This window comes from Brassica oleracea, chromosome C5 (genome assembly GCF_000695525.1).
Source record: "Brassica oleracea var. oleracea cultivar TO1000 chromosome C5, BOL, whole genome shotgun sequence".
NCBI lineage: Eukaryota > Viridiplantae > Streptophyta > Magnoliopsida > Brassicales > Brassicaceae > Brassica > Brassica oleracea.
Genome location: NC_027752.1, coordinates 46,084,680 through 46,105,077, shown reverse-complemented (window position 1 = coordinate 46,105,077; position 20,398 = coordinate 46,084,680). Strand labels below are relative to the sequence as shown.

Sequence of the window (20,398 nt, the reverse complement as noted above, 5' to 3'; positions counted from 1 at the left end):
GTTAGCTTCTATGACTCTATGAACCATAAAAAATTTAGAATCAAAATCTTGGGTTTTTTTAGCTCATTGTGGAGAGAAAGTGAGATATATGTTGTGTTTAGTTCACAAGAATGGAAAAATAAGAAGGGTAAATCGATTTTGGGAGCATTAAGAGCTTCAAATTGGTTGTTCATGGTGGTTGTGGTATTGATGACAATGGCAATCTTGTAATTACTTGAAGATGATGAGGATGAGAGAGTAAAAATGTCATTTTCGAAAAAAAAAAGAAAAAAAAAATTGATGGCATTTTCGTAAATTATATGAACTTGTGGGGTGAATAGGGCAAAACCAATTTTCAAAAAAAAAGAGGTTAGTTTTGTGTTTGACTTTAAGTTATAGGTCAATTCTGCAAAAAACCCTTTTTTTTACGAGATTCATCTTTAGTTGAATGACTTAATTACTAAAAACTTTATATTCAAATGATTTATTATTTATTATTGTGTTCAGTGTTTTTCATTCATCTAATGATCACGAATTGAAGTCGAAGAGTACAAATTAGGTAAAATCATAAATTAGTTAGCTAGAATGATTCATTTATTTCAACCAACTGAGAACGAACAAAATATTTATTAGCCTTCTGCGAAGCATTACAGTTTGTAGAAAAAAGGAAAAAAAAACATATGTAACATTTTCTTTGACAAACATAACATACAATATAAAATGCATAGGAAACATCTACTATAGTAATAAAATTACTCGAATCTCAAGATAGTGGTCTTGAAATCATATGGGAATGGAACTAGTGACTTTGGGATAGACGTGGGTGGCTGGGATGACCCATGATACGTCGACCTTTGGCGTATTTAAAGATATAAACCAATGCTCCCACCGGCCATTCCACTACTACAGCTGCTGCAAACGCTACCACTTTGCATCTACATGGGTTTCTCATTTATGAAACATGAAAATCATCAGAACTTTAAAAAATATTCCCATTCACGAATCTAAATATTATCAAACATAATTAGTCGGGGAAAATGTCTTTCACACTTTATCAAAATGGTTTTAACTTTTAAACGAGTGAAAAGAAGATAATTCAGCAAAGTGCCACAAAGACTCTGGTGTTGACTTTTGTATAATTGGCATTAGACATGCAAATTCGTCCTCCACTACCAAATTAGCAAGTCATATAAACTATGTTTAAGTTTCTAATCTTTTCATTTTCTTATATAAACAAAGTCCAAATATAACAATTGGCGGAATCCGCCTGAGGAGGGGCTCATATAGATTTAAATATTAGCATGCTGATTGGTTAAAATTGAAGGAAAACATAAATATATCATTTAAATTTTATGTAAGAAATATAAAACTATCATGAAAGGCAAGAATATCATCATCAGATTTCATTTCCTCCAATTCTTTGACATCTTTTAGAGGGAAACTAAAATCAATTACTCATAACAAACAATGAGGTTTTGTTTAACCAAATCAAACTTGATCAACCAGCTTTACAGAATCCGCTTCTCAAAAACCATATATTTCAAGTATTTAAAGGGATATTGACTGATGCCAAGGCGTTTCAATACCATCCCAAACCTACCATATGGACTCTACTCATGGACATTAGGTATTTAGTAAAACTTCATTATATAATCAAATGAAATATAAGTTTAAACCTTATTATATAATTAAATGAAATATAAGTTTATAGTAAAACTATATTTTATAATTTTATCATTATAGACTTAAATAAAGCAAACATAATAATAACAAGATAAAGAAACTTTTATATTGAGTGTTATGAACTACTTGCATAACTTACATTAGATTGTTGCTTTTTATTTTATATTTTTCTTATGCTTTACTCATTTTTAACTTGTATTTTGCTTATATTTTTTTGGTAATAATATTAAAATGGAAAAATCAATGTTATATCAAAAGTAAGTAATATAACTTTGAATTTAACTTGTATATAATTTTGAATATTTAACTTTTTTTCAATCAACATTTTAGTTTTAAATATATTTTACTAAATTTGATTTGGTTTAACAAAATATCACCTGTTTGTTACGAGTAATCCATATTATTGGGGAAAAATGTTTTTTCACACTTTATCAAAATAGTTTTAACTTTTAAACGGAGTGAAAAAAATAATTCAGCAAAGTTCCATGAACTCCAAAGTCTTATTTATTTAAAATAAAACAAAGATTGTGGTGTTGACTTTTGTGTAATTGGCATTAGACATGCAAACTCTCCACTACCAAATTAACAAGTCATATCCCTTATACATTAAACGAGAAAAATTGTAATAAATGCATTCAAACTATATTCATAAATGTGTTCATACTATATATTTTGCGTTTTTTTTGATATAAAACTCACATACATGGTTCAATAAAACTCTAAATTTTTCGATTCGAATAAAAATAGATAACGAATCAAAAGCCAAACTATATATATATATATATATATATTATTTTTATTGTTTACGGATAAAATTGAACAAAATATTCATAAATTTTGATTCGATTCGTTATACGTTTTGATTTGAACAAAAAAATCTGGATATCCGTTACTTTACGAAACAAATCAATTACTAAAATATAATATTAAAAAAAAAGCAAATCACAATTACTAATATTTTTAGGAACATATATGTAGTTCGATACGTTATATGCGTATAATTTAAATTCTACAAGGAAAGATTATCATCATCATATTTCATTTCCTCTAACTCTTTGACATCCTTTAGAGAGAAAGAGACCGATCCGAAAACCCTAAACCCATTCCCGCTGAGCTAACACGCAGCCCCCAAATGGGAGATTCGCTGGAGATGTTGGGATCAGAGGCATCAATGGAGACGGAAACTGGCATCAAATCCGACTTCTGCTTAGAGATCGATCCTCCCTTGAGAGAAACCGTCGCCACCGCCGAAGACTGGCGCCGCGCTCTCGACAAAGTGGTTCCCGCCGTCGTCGTGCTCCGCACAACGGCCTGCCGCGCTTTCGACACCGAATCGGCCGGTGCTAGCTACGCCACTGGGTTTATCGTCGATAAGAGGCGCGGGATCATTCTCACCAATCGCCACGTGGTTAAGCCAGGTGCTCTCTTATTACTCCATAAAGAGATTTATCTATTTCCGTTGATTTGTTTATCGAAATATCTCCGAGAGATGAGCTTAGGTGGCAGCTAATTTAGCGGCGATGATGGTGATTCGAAATTGGCTTTAGGATTTTGCGATGATTAGATCGTCGCTTAGAGAGGCAATGTTCTGATTCTATATTCTAGGTTAATCCTTCTGTGTTGAGGTTATACTGAGAATCAGTTTAGTATCTATCCATTAACCTTTATATCGATTAACCTCTGCTTTGTATTGGCTTTAGGATTTTGCGATTCCGTAGCTATTACCTGTTTGATTAGGTCGTCGCTTACGAAGACAATGTTCTGATTCTATATTCTAGGTGAATCCTTCTGCGTTGAAGTATACTGAGAATCTATTTATATGCTTTTCTATCTTCTTACTCTTCAGGTCCAGTAGTTGCTGAGGCAACGTTTGTAAACCGAGAAGAAATCCCGATCTATCCTGTGTATAGGGATCCGGTAAGTCTCTCTCTCATTCTAATCCCTAGATTAGATTTCAGTTTTCCTTTTTTAAGTATGAGCGAAATGGTTCCACTTTGTGCATTTTTTTTTTCTGTTACGAATTCATGTGCGAAGACGACGCTATGATGATTATCTTTTAATATCAGAATTTGTGTCTCATCTTACTTTGCTCTGTAATCTTTGCTGACATTGTTTTGTATTTTTTTTTTTTCAGGTCCATGACTTTGGCTTCTTTTCTTATGATCCAAGTGCAGTACAGTTTCTGAGTTATGAAGAAATCCCCCTTGCCCCAGAGGCGGCTTCTGTTGGACTCGAGATTAGGGTTGTTGGCAATGACAGCGGAGAAAAGGTAACATTATCTGTAGTGTTTTGGTTTAATATTTAGACTGAGGAGAAGTAATGCTTCTGATTAATGGAGTGTGGAATTGCAGGTTTCTATACTGGCTGGTACTATTGCTCGGTTGGATAGGGATGCTCCACATTATAAAAAGTATTGTCTGTTGCACCGTCATGTTCTTATAGTTCTGCTTATCTCTTAAGGTAAATGTTATGTTTACTTGCTCTCTAAAAATTATTTGGTTTTTGGTGCAGAGATGGTTATAACGACTTCAACACGTTTTACATGCAAGTAAGTGTTTATTCGTCTTTAATATTTATTGCTTTTTTTAATTACTAACGTATGTGAGCAGAATTGCATGCCATCTCTCCTGAGTCAAAACCTTGTTTTCATTTTTTCTAATCGTGTGTGGTGCATATGGTTATTTCCCATTTCCACTACAAATGCACTCATATTTTCATTTATACACACCTACTAGGGTTAAAACTTCCTCTTCGTAGCTTATGTTGCAATGCTCTCCTATTTTATGCTACTGTTATTTGAGCCTAACCCTATCACATATGCTAATGCTAGTGTTTGCTAATATGTTCGCTTCTGTGTTTATAGGCAGCGTCAGGTACTAAAGGTGGATCAAGTGGTTCTCCAGTCATTGATTGGCAAGGCAGGGCGGTAGCCTTGAATGCTGGAAGCAAGACCTCAAGTGCGTCAGCCTTCTTCCTACCACTTCAACGAGTAAGCAACCTCTTTTTCATACTCATATTCATGGTTCAGCTAAGACTAAATACCTCCATCTAAAGGTTGTTCAGCGTGCCTTGTTCTTCTGAAAATGGTTCATATTATGAACTGGAAGTTAGTACAATTTTACAAATAAACTGCACGTATATTTGAGTTCTCTTCTTTTCCAGTATGGCCCTGAGTATCCAGTAGGAGACAATGAGAGAGTTAGACATGATTCCTGGTCTCGTGTTTAGTGTTGCTTGCTTCATTATCATTTCATAACTTATACTCAAGTATGGTTTTGTTTTTGCAAGGTTGTCAGGGCGTTGAGTTTCCTTCAGAAAAGTATCGACTTGTGCACAGATAAGCCAAAAGCAGTTCATATTCCCCGTGGTACGCTTCAGGTTTGTTTTCCACCTGTCTGAATTTGAGACTCTTCATAGTGAAGTTAAGAACATTCCCATGAATATCAGTCTTGACTTTTTTTAAAGTGGCTGGGTTCAGCTTGTCCGGAAAATTATCCATACTATTACATGGTCTGTCAATTGAATGTATATGTGATTCCACGACTTATATGCCTGGAGAACATTTAGACTACTGTTTTAGTTTGGTTCTGATAATCATAATTTATGTATGATCGATTTCAACAAATGTTATTTCAAATCATAGAGAGAAATGTGTTCCTTTTAAATCCAATAAGGATTTCTGTCATACTAGATATATGAATGGAACTTTGATACCATGACTGACACTTGAAACGTTATCCTTGGGATGTGATTAAGTTAGGGCTTTTGTTAGGAATACGTCTCCTGTTAAATTTCTATCCATATTCCCACGACTGCCAGATTCTTGGAGATACAGAGGAAGCTCAATCTCTATAGTCCGATGTGAGCTCTGGGGTTACTTATGTAAGGTTTCATCTGTTTGCTTTTGTATTTAGATGACATTTGTTCACAAAGGCTTCGACGAGATACGGCGACTTGGTCTCAGAACCGGAACTGAACAGGTACAAGATTTTCCTTCTTACCATCGTGGATGGATCAGCCTTCCTTGTGCTACACAGTAACACCTTAAGCTTGCTATATCTTGGCCATGCAGGTGGTTCGGCATGCATCTCCACCTGGGGAAACCGGAATGCTTGTTGTCGACTCTGTTGTGAGTGCTTCGGTTCATTATAACATACAGTACAATAATTATTTTTAAAGAAAATGGATACTGTTTAAGCGGTGCCTAAACTTGAAATTTTCATTTTATATAATATGTCTTGACTTGTGTAGGTGCCAAGTGGCCCTGCTGATAAACAGTTAGAGTCGGGAGATGTTCTTGTTCGTGTGAACGGCACAGTAAGTCATCTCGATTACATCAAGTGAAGTTTTTTTTGGTTTTCCTCAAGCAATCTAGAATTGTGATATTTTTGTTGCCACAGTATGAAACACACTTTTTAAAGATTAGTTATTTCATGACCATATAACCTATTAATCAGTGTACTTTCAGTGTCTAGTTCTTTATGTACCTCGTTTTGCTAAATCTCTCTCTCTCTCTCTCTCTCTCTCTCTCTCTCTCTGTGCATTTCATTATCATCACAGGTACTTACACAATTTCTAAACTTGGAGAATCTGATTGATGACGGTGTTGGCCAGATAGTTGAATTAGAAATCGAAAGGGGTGGACAGCCACTAACTGTTAATGTGTCGGTGAGTTCCATTCTTCTATTTCTAACTTCGATTTTTGTATGCACGCGGCAGTCTTCTAGGATTTTTTTACCGGCTAAAAAAAGTAGTAGCAAAGAGTAGATGTAAGATGCACATGTAGCCGTCTATTCTCTTTTCTGTTGGACATTAAATTTGTTCTTGCCGATCTTTTCCTTTTCCCTGAGAAATCCTGGATAAATTAGATGTAGGATTTCATAATCAGCTTAAATGTGATTGATACTTACTGTCTTTCATAAAGATCTTAATCCTTGTGTTAATGTATTTCCTGACACAGGTTCAGGATCTACACTCAATCACTCCAGATCATTTCCTGGAAGTAAGTGGTGCTATAATTCATCCGTTGTCTTATCAGCAGGTAACTATGACGAAAATATATATCTGATTCTTTTTTGCTTCTGTGCATGTATGCATGATATTCTTGTGTCCTATAGGTGAATTGTTGTCTTTTTGGGTTAGTCTTTAGGTTAGGGTCTATCTGTCATGAATTTGCATATTGATATACCGAATTGATGATTTAAAGCACTTTCTTGTTTCCAAAGTAAGATATTAAGCTGAAATGTTAGTTGGTTCATAATATATATCTTCAGAGGTGATGCTCTTTGTGAATATAGTAATTCTAACTGTATAAACCTGGAATTTGTTAATGTGCTATCAGTTGGAAATTGTTCCAGATTGCTACTTATTCTATTCGTAACCTGTGTTATACTTACCGACTCTCTCATGGGCATAAGCTGATCTTAAATTTTTTTGATCTATCAGGCTCGTAACTTTCGTTTTCCTTGTGGCTTGGCGTACGTCGCGGATCCTGGGTAAGACTCTCAAGTTCCTTCATTAAAAGTTTCACATTTCTTGATCCATGTGCAATTCGCTCATAGAGCGAGTCCAACAGAAAATAATCTTTCCTTATATGTTCTTTTAATTCTAAAAATTATTTATCTGCATACTCGGTACAAGTGGTCAGCTGTAACTTCTTCTTAGACCCCATTTAGTCTTGAAAATGCACTTTTTTATCTCTTCATCAGAGATCTTAAGATAGTTCACGTTTCGGCTTCTAGTCTGTCTGTTACCTTATTCGTAAATTTTCGTGACTGATGTATCAATATTTTTACATGTGAGCTATTGTGAATGCAAATGATTCCACTTTCAGAAATTATATTTACTTGGATGAACTATTTTATGCAGATACATGCTGTTTAGAGCTGGGGTCCCACGACATGCTATCATAAAGAAGGTTGCTAACGAGGATATTTCATGTCTAGCGGATTTAGTATCCGTCCTTTCAAAGCTCTCTAGGGGTGCTCGTGTTCCCTTGGAATATATGTCTCACACCGATCGTCATCGCAAGAAGGTGATATACGTTGTTTAAAAATTATTCTAGTTAGACGTCCTAACTCACTATAACTTTATGCTTGTTAAACATTGATGGTAGCATTTCTATATGATAATTTGTTAGTCTACTCTTGTTCGGCATCTGAATTCTTGCATGCAATCTGTTGATTCTGTGACAATATTACCTCTCTTCTCTATTTTTTTTTTTTGCTATTGTGATACTGATAGATCACTATGATCACTGTCTATAGAAAATATATATCTCTAAAGTTATGATTCCGCAGTGGGTCGTTTTGTCTTAACAGTGTTCTTGTCATTAGCATGGTTATTTATGTTTCTTATTGATTTTTATAATATTTACTCAAATGAGAAAGTACTTATTTTCGGGTTCCATTTCCTGCAGTCTGTGTTAGTCACAATCGACCGTCATGAATGGTACGCTCCTCCACAGTTGTATACCCGTAATGACAGTACTGGTTTATGGGATGGGAAACCTGCTATCGAACTTGCTGCTGTTTCACCACCTATTGATATTAATGGTTTGCCTATAAGCCAAAATATTCCTCTCTGCCATCACGATACAGATCCCATGCATGAATTTCGTGGGGTTACTGATACTGCGGCTACTATGGGAGCCTCTAGTGGCGATGGTTATCAGAATGATTTTGGCTCAGAAGCAAAGAAACAAAGAGTGGAAGATGATTCTTCAGATGGAACTGTTGCAAACGCTTCCTTATATGGGAGTGAATTAAAATCTGATGATGCAATGGAGACAGATAATACGGTATTAAGAGACTACGAAGGTGCAACAGCATTTTCTGCTAATGCTTCATTGGCTGAACGTGCTATTGAGCCTGCTCTTGTCATGTTTGAGGTAAATATTAAGAACTTTCTCAAATTTGGGTGTCGCAGTGGATTCTGGCTTTGTGGCTGAACTTGAATGAAATAGTATACAAAACTGAATTCAAGGTTAGGAGTTCCTACTCTCCAAAGCTATGAAGTATTACTTTAAATTATGTCACCAGAACATGTTAGATTTGGTAACGATTTCTACAAGTCTTAAAAATGATAATCTATGGATGCTAAACCATTGAAGTACAACCTGGTGATTGAAATTTCTGTCTTGGCTAAATATGTTTCTGGTATTTGTGATTGTAGTTCTTGTTGTGATTAAAGGCAACTTGCATCTGCTGAAACTATGTTCTCTTATACAGGTTCATGTGCCACCATCGTGCAGTCTTGATGGTGTACATTCCCAACATTTCTTTGGTACCGGCATCATTATTTATCATTCTTCGAGCATGGGACTTGCTGTGGTGGACAAAAACACTGTTGCCATTTCTGCATCTGATGTTATGTTGTCCTTTGCTGCTTTTCCAGTCGAGATTCCTGGAGAGGTTAGATTTCACTGAGACTCTTATAGTTCATGGAAGGAAGCTTAGTATTGATCTTACTTAACTGAAATGCAGGTGGTATTTCTTCATCCTGTTCACAACTATGCTCTGATAGCCTATAATCCATCAGCAATGGGTCCTGCCGCTGCTTCAGCCATTCGTGCAGCTGAGCTACTACCTGGTATGTCAATACGAATCTGTACAAAGGCACCTTTGGGTTCAAATTATATGCTGGTTGGATGATGGGGCTAGCATTGGGCTATTGCTTTGTTGTTGTTAAACCTTTTGGAAGTTTCACAATTGCTGTGTTTGGTATCGCTATATAACATATGATTGTCCTTTTGTTAAAAGGTGGCTTGTTAAATTGATGTGTATGTTTTATATAGCTTTCAATTGCATGTCGTTTAACCTTTCCTTTTTCTAGTCAAATTAATGGGACGAGTTCATGTTGCAATGTATTTTTCTAAACAGAACCTGCACTGCAACGTGGAGATTCGGTCTATCTTGTTGGATTGAGTAGAAATCTTCAAGCCACGTCAAGAAAATCTATTGTAACCAATCCATGTGCAGCGTTAAACATTGGGTCTGCTGATTCTCCCCGCTATAGAGCTACTAATATGGAAGTAATCGAGCTTGATACTGGTAAGGAATTTAGAACCTCTGGTGTTAAATATAGTTACTTTAGACTTGTTCAAATACCATATCTTTTTCTTTCTTTGCAGATTTTGGTAGCTCATTTTCAGGAGCGCTGACTGATGAGCAGGGGAGGATTCGGGCCATTTGGGGAAGCTTTTCGACTCAGGTTCATCTTCCCACTTTGCAATTCCCTCAACTTTTGTGTTTTTATTTTATTTTCTAACATTATGCTTTCATGTGAATTGAACACAGATTAAATATAGTTCCACTACGTCAGAAGACCATCAGTTTGTCAGAGGTATCCCGGTATATGCGATCAGTCAAGTCCTTGAAAAAATCATAACCGGTGGAAATGGACCAGCTCTTCTCATAAATGGTATCAAAAGGCCAATGCCACTTGTTCGAATTTTGGAAGTTGAGTTGTATCCTACTTTGCTCTCAAAAGCCCGGAGTTTTGGTCTGAGTGATGAATGGGTCCAAGTAAGCCTTTTCTTGTTTATATCCTATGTAGAATTTATCCCTTGTGTATTTTCAAATCCATATACTACATTGTTTGTTCTTACAGATCCTAGTCAAGAAGGATCCTGTTAGACGACAAGTTCTACGTGTTAAAGGCTGCCTGGCAGGATCAAAAGCTGAAAATCTTCTAGAACAAGGCGACATGGTTCTGGCAGTGGATAAGATGCCAGTTACATGCTACAATGACATTGAAGCTGCTTGCCTAACATTGGATAAGGGTACCCACAGCGATGAGAATCTCAATCTAACAATCCTTCGACAGGTGACACCATTAACTCCTGGCTCTTGAGACCTTTGTTTCTCCGTTATCATCCTAGTCTTGTGTCTATTGGTCACACTACTTGTGACAATAGTTCCTATCGTTTTCTTGTGTTTTTAGACAATAGTAATTTAAGTGAAGAAAAAAGGTTCACTAGTTGATACTCAAGAACTGTTGGTTGTTTATCAGGGCCGAGAAATGGAGCTTGTAGTTGGAACTGATAAAAGAGATGGAAATGGTACTACAAGAGTGATAAACTGGTGCGGGTGTGTTGTTCAAGATCCTCATCCCGCGGTTCGCTCTCTTGGATTCCTTCCTGAGGAAGGTCATGGTGTCTATGTTACAAGGTACTGCTTCTGACCTATATATGGAATCTCAATTTGGTTTAACAAAGAACCGACTAGAAATAATTTCATATCGGTTGCTTGGATTTGATCTCTGACAAAACTTGTTCTCAGATGGTGTCACGGGAGTCCCGCAAACCGATATGGCCTGTATGCACTTCAATGGATCGTGGAAGTTAACGGGAAGAAGACTCCTGATCTAAACGCATTTGCAGATGCCACCAAGGTTTTGACTCATTCCTTACAGAACTCACATTTACAATTTTTGCTTTGGCCCTGAAGCGATTATGTCGTTTGAAGTTTAATCTTAGATTGTTTCTTTGCGAACAGGAGCTAGAACACGGGCAGTTTGTGCGTATAAGGACCGTTCATCTTAACGGCAAGCCACGAGTGTTGACTCTAAAACAAGATCTCCATTATTGGCCAACTTGGGAGCTGAGGTTCGACCCAGAGACTGCTCTTTGGCGGAGAAACATATTGCAAGCCTTGAAATAAAAAACCTTTTAGGTGCCATATCATATTTGCATGATCCAACTGTTGTATTTCTATCGATATTATAACTCAAAATATTCATTGTAACATTACTCGAAGAACTGTCGCTACAATTTACAGGGAGAAAAAAATTAAGAAGGATGTTACATCCAATAAAAATTGATCAAATTAAAAAAAAAAAGAAGATCGTTTCGTAATTTATGTTTATGATTTTACTATCATTTTTGTTTTGAAATCAAAAAGTTTTTATTGATCGTGTAAATTTAGCATAGAATACTGAGCCATCAAACTAGGTCTCTTCTTCTTCTAGAGGCCTAGTTATAAACTAAGCTTCTTCTTCCTTTAGATATTTGAAAGGAAGAAACATCAAACTATATAACTAATAGCTCCTTTAGATATTTGAAGCAAATTTAGCTTAAAATACTGAGTGTAGATTACTATACTTACTTTTACTCCAAAATAGAAAAAAAAATGGTATTGGATTGGAGATGCCCTTGTCCGGTGTGCTCGCGATAGCTCTTATGTCCAGTGTGGAGCAGAGACAGAATCAATTAACCACACTCTGTTTGAATGTCCACCAGCCCTCCAATGCTGGGCTTTGTCTTCTATTTCAACATCTCCGAGGTATTTCCCGAGTAGTTCTCTCAACGCTAATTTGGATTACCTACTGTTCAGAGCCAGAACACGAGGAGTGAACGCGCAGCAATTGGAGGCATTCCCATGGATCATATGGTACATATGGAAAGTGAGGAATGATAAGGTCTTTAACAATAAATACATATCCCCGATGGATACAATTCAAATGGCGACAAAAGAAGCCGAGAGCTGGCGTGTAGCTCAAATGGCAGCAGAGATTATCAACATTGGGGGAGAGGATCAGCCAGTAGGTGGCTATCAGATGAGCCAGGGAACTGAAGTAGGGAGGTGGAAATGCCAGGTTGACGCATCTTGGACCGAAGAGCAGGGCGATACAAGCCTCGGGTTTGTGCTCCCCGACGATGGAAGAACCACCCTGATCGGGTTCAAGGGTAACATCAGCTCGGCTTCACCTCTCCAGAAGGCATAATCTGGGCGATGCAGGAGTTACTTAAAAGAGGGAGAAGAGAGATTCAAATTCTGTTGGATTGTGAACAACTGGTAAAGATCATATTCACGGACATGGAATGGCTAGCCTTAGCGCCAGAGCTAGACGAGATTAAAGCTTTATCCTCTGATTTCTCAAGCTTCTCTATATCTGCTATCCCAAGATCACAGAATGCACGTGCGGACAGACTCGCCAAAGGTGGCCGACTACGCAAGCTCAACCCCTCAGTTAGTGCCTTTGCGTCCATAGGGCTAGCCCCCGAAGCTAGTCTAACGGCTGCAGAGTAGCTTTAGTTTCTATTTCGATGTCAAAAAAAAAAAAAAAAGGATTGGAGATTCCCTAATAATTACAAACTAGGCCTCTTCTTCCTTTAGATATTTGAAAATTTGAATCATTCATATTCAGTGATAGAACTACGAAAAAGCATCAAACTATATTACTTCCACAACTGAATATATCATTTGGAAGCCCACTCTTCTTACATAATATAATAGATAACATATATTATAGATATGAGCTTAATTACCACTCTTTCTTAGAAGTCACTAAACAACAAAGCCTTAAACTCTTCATAATTCAAACAACCATCACTATCTGTATCAGCAATTCGAATCTGCTCGGCACAGACTTCCTTGGTGTGTGGTTTTCCGATAATAGTCTTCATCACCAAATGCAACTCTCTGGCCGTTACCTTTCCGTCACCATCAACGTCACATACATCAAACGATATCTTCAATATCTTCTCAAACCACGAAACAAACTCATTGGCATTGATTTGGCCATTACCATTAATATCAATTTCTTTAAATCGTCTTTCGATATCCTCTTGAGAAAATCCAGGAAAATATTTAAGAACGGCATCAGAAAACTCACCCAATGAAAGTGTACCATCATTGTTCTCGTCAAAACGCTTGAAGATCTTCTCTAGAGACATTTTTATTATAGTATAAATACAATTTTTTGATATTCTTGAGACTTGTGAGAAATATGAAACATTATGTTCTTGTATTTATAGGATTTTAAAATCCTACATAAAATCTAATAAGTTGATAGCCCAATTAATGATTAACCAAACAGAAATGTATTATTAAATAAGTGATCTGAATATAAAGAATTTATTTACATTTGCACAACAAAATGAATATAAAGGATTTACATTTGATGTTATCTCGTGATTTGTATATGTTTAAATGCATAGTTAATGTATTGAGCATTGGATGACATAATTAACATATACTAATATTTCCCAGACAAGAAATATGAAGAAAATATTTTACTATTTTAAGGAACTTGTTATCGAATATTGGATGGGATTCACTTTAACACATGTCAAGCGTATAAAATATCAAATCTTAAAAAAATTTGGAACATTGATAAATAGTTTCAGGAGAAAGGTAAAATTTCAAAAATATAGATTGTCAATTTAAATAATATAGAATAAAATTTATGAAAAATAAATAATTCCTTCCAAAATTTCTAGAATTTATTTAATTTTCCTGCATTTTATTCTATGATTTGTTTATGAAAAAATAAGGAAACATGTGATGAAAAATCTCTTTCCAGATTTTCCACATATATATAGAATTCATATATACTAATTATTATTTTGGTGAAAAACTCATAATTATTTGGGTATACATGTATACAACTTGAAAACATATACAATATTCAGCGGTTCACTGTGTTGGGTTTGGATCAGCACGGCCCTTTAGCTGTGAACTCTCTTTAAATTACTTATAGCCCATTATCAGCTTAATTATCTTAAACCGGATCATGTCCGGTCTGGTATGGTGGTTATGCAAACCGAATCAAATAAAACTGTCGACAGGCATCCCCATTTAACTGTGCAGTGACTGATGCTAATATAATTTACAAATATACCCTTCGTCTCCTTCCTCCTCTCCGTCTGTCCCATCGATCTCAAGCCGCCACGACTCTCCGCCTCCGAGAACTCCACCGCCGATTAAGCAGAAAAGCAGAAATGGAAGATGCAGCCTCTCCTAATTCAGGTTCCGATTTGAACCTCGGAGGGAACCGCGGTAGATCCATCGAAGAATGCCAGGGCATGATTCAACGAAGCTTTCGAAGTATATAAGCCTCTCGTTTTCGTTTCAGCTTCTCAAAATCTTAGATCCATTGGTTGTTTGATTAGATCAATCTTAGGGTTTAGGGTTTTAGAATCACTCTAGAGTCTAAGGTTCTATGAACATCTTCATTTGATGATGAAATAGATCCGATCGTGAAGTTTCTGATGGGGCAGATGGAGAAGTCTGGGTGCAGAGTTGGTGATAACTTCGTCAAGGCGGTTGTGTGTACTGGTCCTGTAGCTGGCGGCTACACTAAAGGCAGAGGGGTAGTAAAGACTTTCTTTGTTTTTTTTTTAATGTTTTTTTTTATTCTCAGTTTCTTTTGTTTATCTATGTTTGTTTGAAGATCACTGTGTGCAGTAACTATCTGACTATTCAAGATGAAGTGAACCAAGTGGTTATACATGAGTTGATCCATGCTTATGACGAGTGCCGCGCCAAGAATCTGGATTGGACTAATTGTGCTCACCATGCTTGCAGCGAGGTTGTTACGCTGTTACCTAAAAGCTTTTTAAACTTGTACTTTTTGTTTGAGATTGTTAATGTGTGTTCTTTAAAACAGATACGTGCAGGTCATCTAAGTGGAGATTGCCATTTCAAGAGAGAACTTTTGAGGGGTTTCATTAAATTAAGAGGGCATGAACAAGTAAGTGACGAATTGCATTAGTTAGTTAGTTCATTACAAACGCTTGTGGATGGTTCTTGTTGATATGAACCTGGTTGTTGTTTTTTTTTTCCCAAAGGAATGTATAAAAAGAAGAGTGCTGAAATCGCTTCGTGGCAACCCGTATTGCTCTGAAGTAGCAGCGAAAGATGCTATGGAAGCAGTGTGGGATACTTGTTACAATGATACTAAGCCTTTTGACAGAGCTCCTTGAAGGTTATACCTCTCTTTATACTCCCAAGAGACGAACTTTTGCTTCTATGACTTCATCTTTGAAGATGGAGATAAAGCCAAAAAACTGTTGGATCAGCCATTGATTTTTGTTTTTTTTTTCCCTTATTTATTTCTCACTATGGATGAATAGTTTGCTATGATACTAACATTACGAAATAAAGCTTAAAAATGACAGAAGATTTGTCTAAATTGTTATGCTTTTAACAAAATAAAACTGTTTTGTAATGACTGTTAATTGAGGACCGAGTCACATTCTAATTTTAGTAACTTCAGTTTCCTCCCTAGACTTGCCTAATTTAAAGCATAGCCTCAGCTTCTTCACATTCAAATCTCTTTATATAACTTTTATGTTCTCATCTAATTCCTTTGATACCAAAAGAAGAAAACTGATTAACAATGGCTGACGCAACCGAGAAAGCAGAGCACGACCGTGTTTTCAAGAAGTTTGATGCCAACGGAGATGGAAAAATCTCTGCCACCGAGCTTGGAGATGCCCTCAAGAACCTTGGCTCGGCCACACACGATGACATTAAGCGTATGATGGCCGAGATTGATACCGATGGTGATGGATACATATCGTACCAAGAGTTTTCTGATTTCGCAAGTGCTAATCGTGGTCTCATGAAAGATGTTGCCAAGATTTTCTAAGTGGAGTTTCAAAATCTATAATTCCCTTGAAAATGATTTGAGAATTAATCATGTTTAATTTGTTTTTGTAATGACATATCATTTGATTATGTATTTTTGGTTATAAAAGTATAAAATGTAGTTAACTCAGTGATATATTAATAATACTTTCTCTGTTTTCAAAATATTAATTTTGCTTTTAACATTTTAAAAAGATAAATTTAAGTTTTATATATTTTCATTATTTAATGATAACTTCTAAACTTTAGAAATGTAGTTGAATGTATATAATTATTATTGATTTTGAAAATAGGTAATCATAGAAAATGATGTGTTCAATTATTTATAATCAAATTTTAAGTTGTCTTTTAATGTGAAAATCTGATATTGGAAACACAAAATATATATTAATTGTGCTAAATGAATGCTGTGAGTGTTAAATATCCTTAAGATATTTTTTCTTGTTAAAAAATGCTATAAAACCAGTCAAATATAAAAGAGGCTCCCCTACTTTATGTACTTTTCAACCTTTAGCCCAAATATGTCTATGCATAAGATAAAGACAATGTAACAAAGAATGGTTGCCAACTGATCTTTAACATTGAGGACCAACAAACATATATACTTTATTCAAAACATATATTAGAATAAAATCTCTCAGCTAGCTTTGGCCCATAAACATCATTGCTCAAAATATCTCTTTTTTTACAAATTAAAACTAAAAGATACACAAAAAAAAAAACTTAAAGAAAAATAGTAGCCATCCCTTAAAAGTCTTTCTCTATAATTTGGAATTTAATGTTTCTTATATTAAAAACAAATTTAATTCCCAGAAATTAAAAATATTTGACTATAAATTTTTTTTTTTTTTTTTTGCAATTGGTGTAGTATATATATGTACACGTACTATGTAACCGTTGGCCAATGCACTTACTCATATACCTCTCTCTCTCTCTCTCTCTTTCTCAAACAGATCTTTCCGCCTCTCTCTCTCTCTGAAATGGACCTCGCCGGAGCAACCTCCACCGTTGATTCTTCTTCTTCCTCTTCCTCCGTATCATCAACCGCTACGAGCCACGATTGCGACTCGCCACGTGGCGGAGATGTAGACCACGAATTGCTCCGCACCACGTCCGTTTCCGTTTCCGTCTCCCTTTCTTCGTCGTCTTCCGCCTCAATCCAGCGAGTTCTCAGCTTAATCCGATCGGAGGATCCCGACTCGAGGCTGTTCGCGGCCAAAGAGATCCGTCGGCTGACCAAGACGTCGCACAGATGCCGCCGACACTTTTCCCAGGCCGTCGAGCCGCTCGTTTCCATGCTCCGATTCGAATCGCCCGAGTCGCACCACGAGGCGGCTCTCCTCGCTCTCCTCAACCTCGCCGTCAAAGACGAGAAGTACGTTACGTTCTTCTTCTTTCCTTTATTCTGTTTTCGTTACGCTGATCTGATTAGTGACTTACGTAGACGATTGATAGAGGTTATATCCAATAGCTCCATGATTGGATAATCTGTCGATCTTAGCGAACTATGCTTTGTTTTCTTTAAGCAGTTTCTATCATCAGGTTGGGTGGATCCAACAACTTTACTGCATCTTATCCAAATGCTTGGAGTGTACTCTATCCTTCCTCCTTTAAGCTCCCTTTGTGTGTGTGTTCCTCTTTTTTTTTTTTTGTTACTGGGAATTGAGAATTATCTAGGGTTCATCCATTTTTTTTGGGAACAGGATATTTCGTAGATACTCTTTTCTTTATTCCTTCCTCTCACTTTTTTAAATTGTTCTTTGGTTTTATGCGGTTTCTGGAGAATTCTGACTATTCCTTTTTATCGTTACTAATCGTGAGGTTTGATTGGTTTCTTCTACTTGCGGATGATAGCTAGAGAGAGTCATGTTACCTTACGTTTTTTACTTTCTTTTTTCTCCCTAGTCTTTGACATTCCATAAGAAAAGCAACGAATCAAGTTGCTAGATAAGACCAAAACACACAAGAATCTTTTTTTTTATCTCCCTAAAACACATAGAGAAGAATATCATGACACTAGTTATGCCGCCGCAAATTCCCTTCCTCTTTAGTTACATCAAAGTGATGACATCTCACGGATCTTGATCCAGTTAGGTTTTTTTATCATTTGGGGTTTGTGGCAAACCAAGAAAATAACAGAGGATGGTTTTAAGTCAAGTAGTAGTTTAGATGGAAATCAACTGAAGCTTAACTAACTCTTTTGCTTTACGGGGGCAGGTATGAATAAGTTTTGCCTAACTTAAATTTAATTTGTTCATCCGTAGTAGGGCCTTGCTTTACCAGACTTTAGTATTTTATACATTTTTTCACTTGCTTGCTGAATCTTTCCTTAATTTGTACGCAAACGACCGTGTATTGTAGTCAATTTCTTCTTTGGTCTACTATCATCACTTTTCTTTTATTAAGTGGAGAAAAGAGGTGCAAGCAAAGCAGAGAAGCTAAACCTCAAAGCCTTTCTTTATCTTCACTTTTTCCTCTCCTTCATTAAATATCCTTTCCCTACTTAAATTTTCGTGTCTATTAACATTATTTAATACAATCCGTAACTTTAGGTCGGCTTGGTTTGTCCTAAGAGGTTAGGTAGATGGGCTACAACTCTATTCCCCTTGATTACAATTCATATGACTAAGAAACTGAATGCACTAAAGTCTATTTGTTAAGTTGTCATTGTCTTTAAGACTATTCTGAGTTTTGATGTTGATTTTTCAAATTTCAGGAACAAGGTGAGCATTATTGAAGCAGGTGCATTAGAGCCAATCATCAACTTCTTGCAATGTAATAGCACAACACTTCAAGAATATGCCTCTGCGTCTTTGCTCACACTCTCAGCCTCCGCTACCAACAAACCCATCATTGGAGCTAATGGAGTGATTCCTCTATTAGTGAAAGTCATTCAACATGGAAGCCCACAAGCTAAAGTCGATGCAGTCATGGCACTTTCCAACCTCTCTACGCTCTCCACCAACCTGTGCATGATCATAGCCACCAAACCACTCTTACCGATACTGAGTCTTCTCAAATCAAGTAAAAAATCATCGAAAACATCTGAGAAATGCTGTTCCCTCATAGAGTCCTTAATAGTTTCTGGCGAGGAGGCGAGAACAGGTTTAGTTTCATACGAAGGAGGAGTTTTTGCGGTGGTGGAGGTTCTTGAAAACGGGTCACTACAAGCTAGGGAACACTCGGTTGGCGTTCTCTTAACACTGTGCCAAAGCGATAGGAGTAAATACAGAGAGCCGATTCTCAGAGAAGGTGTAATACCGGGACTGCTTGAGCTCACGGTTCAAGGAACATCGAAGTCTCGGACCAAAGCTCAAAGACTTCTCTCTTTACTAAGGAACTCAAAAAGTCCAAGATCAGAGGTTCAACCCGATACAATAGAGAACATAGTGTCGAGCTTGATCTCTCACATAGACGGAGATGATCAGTCCGGTAAGGCGAAGAAGATGCTAGCTGAAATGGTGCAAGTAAGCATGGAGAAGAGCTTGAGACATCTACAAGAACGTGCTTCCACTCTTGTCCGTCCCTAAAACAGCATTTCCTGAGGTTTGATTCTGCATAAAGGGTGATGAAGATTGAAGGATTGATATATATATATATGCCAGTCCAGTGCCGGCCTTCTGGTTCTCAGTGACTTGGTTTCTTTTATTACTCAAAAAGTTGTTCATAATAAAAGGTCTTTGGTGTGTGTACATATACATCTCTATAGAAACGTTTTTAATTTTAAATAAAAGGTTTCAATCATGTTGTTATGGCATTGAAGTTTAGACATCAACATCAAGCTTTACTAGACTACTAGTTAGATATTTCTCTTTTGAAATAACATTTTTTATTCAAGATCACATGCATCACGTTTAAGAATGATAATCATCCAGCTTTAGATCCAAACTTTTTTGGGTAGAACCACACATATTAAAAAACCTATTTTTTGTTTAAAAAGTATCATTAAAATTATAAATTAATGATATATAATCAATTACAAAATAAACCATTAAAATATGATTAGGTGCACAATTTTTAATAAAGTAAAAATTACCTAAAAAAATGAAAACATCTTGTATATTGGAACATCAAAATTCGGTAAGTTCGATTTTCATCACCGCACTCACTTTTAAAACTTGAATACGTGCGTGAAGATCAATTTGACTATCTATTACATCATCAGCCCCATACTACAGAGAGAGAACAGAACAATTCGTTTGTTCTTTTAATGTTTCAAAACAAAAAAAAATGTACCAAAAGATATTTTGATAAGAAAATCTTGCAACACAAAGGCTGACATCAGTCCTCGAAACTGAAAGTACGTTTTGGATCCGCCTTTTCAGAAACGCTCACGTTCACCACCACCACCCCCACCCCCA

At 36.4% G+C, this 20,398-nt stretch overlaps 5 protein-coding genes across 5 annotated transcripts; 4 read left to right on the top strand and 1 right to left on the bottom strand.

Moving 5' to 3' along the window:
* The first annotated feature begins 2,676 nt into the window (after positions 1 to 2,676).
* On the top strand, positions 2,677 to 11,474 carry LOC106295522 (protease Do-like 7). Its single transcript, XM_013731445.1, has 24 exons — positions 2,677 to 3,080; positions 3,509 to 3,579; positions 3,797 to 3,931; positions 4,014 to 4,072; positions 4,174 to 4,210; positions 4,526 to 4,651; positions 4,951 to 5,040; positions 5,577 to 5,642; positions 5,735 to 5,791; positions 5,914 to 5,979; positions 6,223 to 6,330; positions 6,623 to 6,703; positions 7,108 to 7,157; positions 7,531 to 7,696; positions 8,081 to 8,551; positions 8,892 to 9,074; positions 9,147 to 9,252; positions 9,543 to 9,713; positions 9,794 to 9,873; positions 9,960 to 10,187; positions 10,273 to 10,488; positions 10,675 to 10,832; positions 10,944 to 11,055; positions 11,160 to 11,474. The coding sequence occupies exons 1-24, from the start codon at positions 2,795 to 2,797 to the stop codon at positions 11,322 to 11,324; spliced, it is 3,288 nt and encodes a 1,095-aa protein (XP_013586899.1). The 5' UTR covers positions 2,677 to 2,794; the 3' UTR covers positions 11,325 to 11,474.
* A 1,466-nt stretch (positions 11,475 to 12,940) lies between these two features.
* LOC106292428 (probable calcium-binding protein CML34) lies at positions 12,941 to 13,339 on the bottom strand. Its single transcript, XM_013728016.1, has one exon. It carries the CDS (start codon positions 13,337 to 13,339, stop codon positions 12,941 to 12,943), a length of 399 nt encoding a protein of 132 aa, XP_013583470.1.
* Positions 13,340 to 14,355: 1,016 nt separating this feature from the next.
* Positions 14,356 to 15,653, top strand: LOC106292990 (mitochondrial inner membrane protease ATP23-like). Its single transcript, XM_013728661.1, has 5 exons — positions 14,356 to 14,492; positions 14,637 to 14,758; positions 14,839 to 14,976; positions 15,055 to 15,138; positions 15,236 to 15,653. Exons 1-5 carry the CDS (start codon positions 14,387 to 14,389, stop codon positions 15,368 to 15,370), a joined length of 585 nt encoding a protein of 194 aa, XP_013584115.1. The 5' UTR covers positions 14,356 to 14,386; the 3' UTR covers positions 15,371 to 15,653.
* Positions 15,287 to 16,164, top strand: LOC106292991 (polcalcin Bra n 2-like). Its single transcript, XM_013728662.1, has 2 exons — positions 15,287 to 15,372; positions 15,770 to 16,164. The coding sequence occupies exon 2, from the start codon at positions 15,787 to 15,789 to the stop codon at positions 16,036 to 16,038; it is 252 nt and encodes an 83-aa protein (XP_013584116.1). The 5' UTR covers positions 15,287 to 15,372; positions 15,770 to 15,786; the 3' UTR covers positions 16,039 to 16,164.
* Positions 16,165 to 16,942: 778 nt separating this feature from the next.
* On the top strand, positions 16,943 to 19,799 carry LOC106343490 (U-box domain-containing protein 7). The gene is made up of 2 exons (XM_013782720.1): positions 16,943 to 17,412; positions 18,754 to 19,799. The coding sequence occupies exons 1-2, from the start codon at positions 17,018 to 17,020 to the stop codon at positions 19,565 to 19,567; spliced, it is 1,209 nt and encodes a 402-aa protein (XP_013638174.1). The 5' UTR covers positions 16,943 to 17,017; the 3' UTR covers positions 19,568 to 19,799.
* The last annotated feature ends 599 nt before the right edge of the window (positions 19,800 to 20,398 follow it).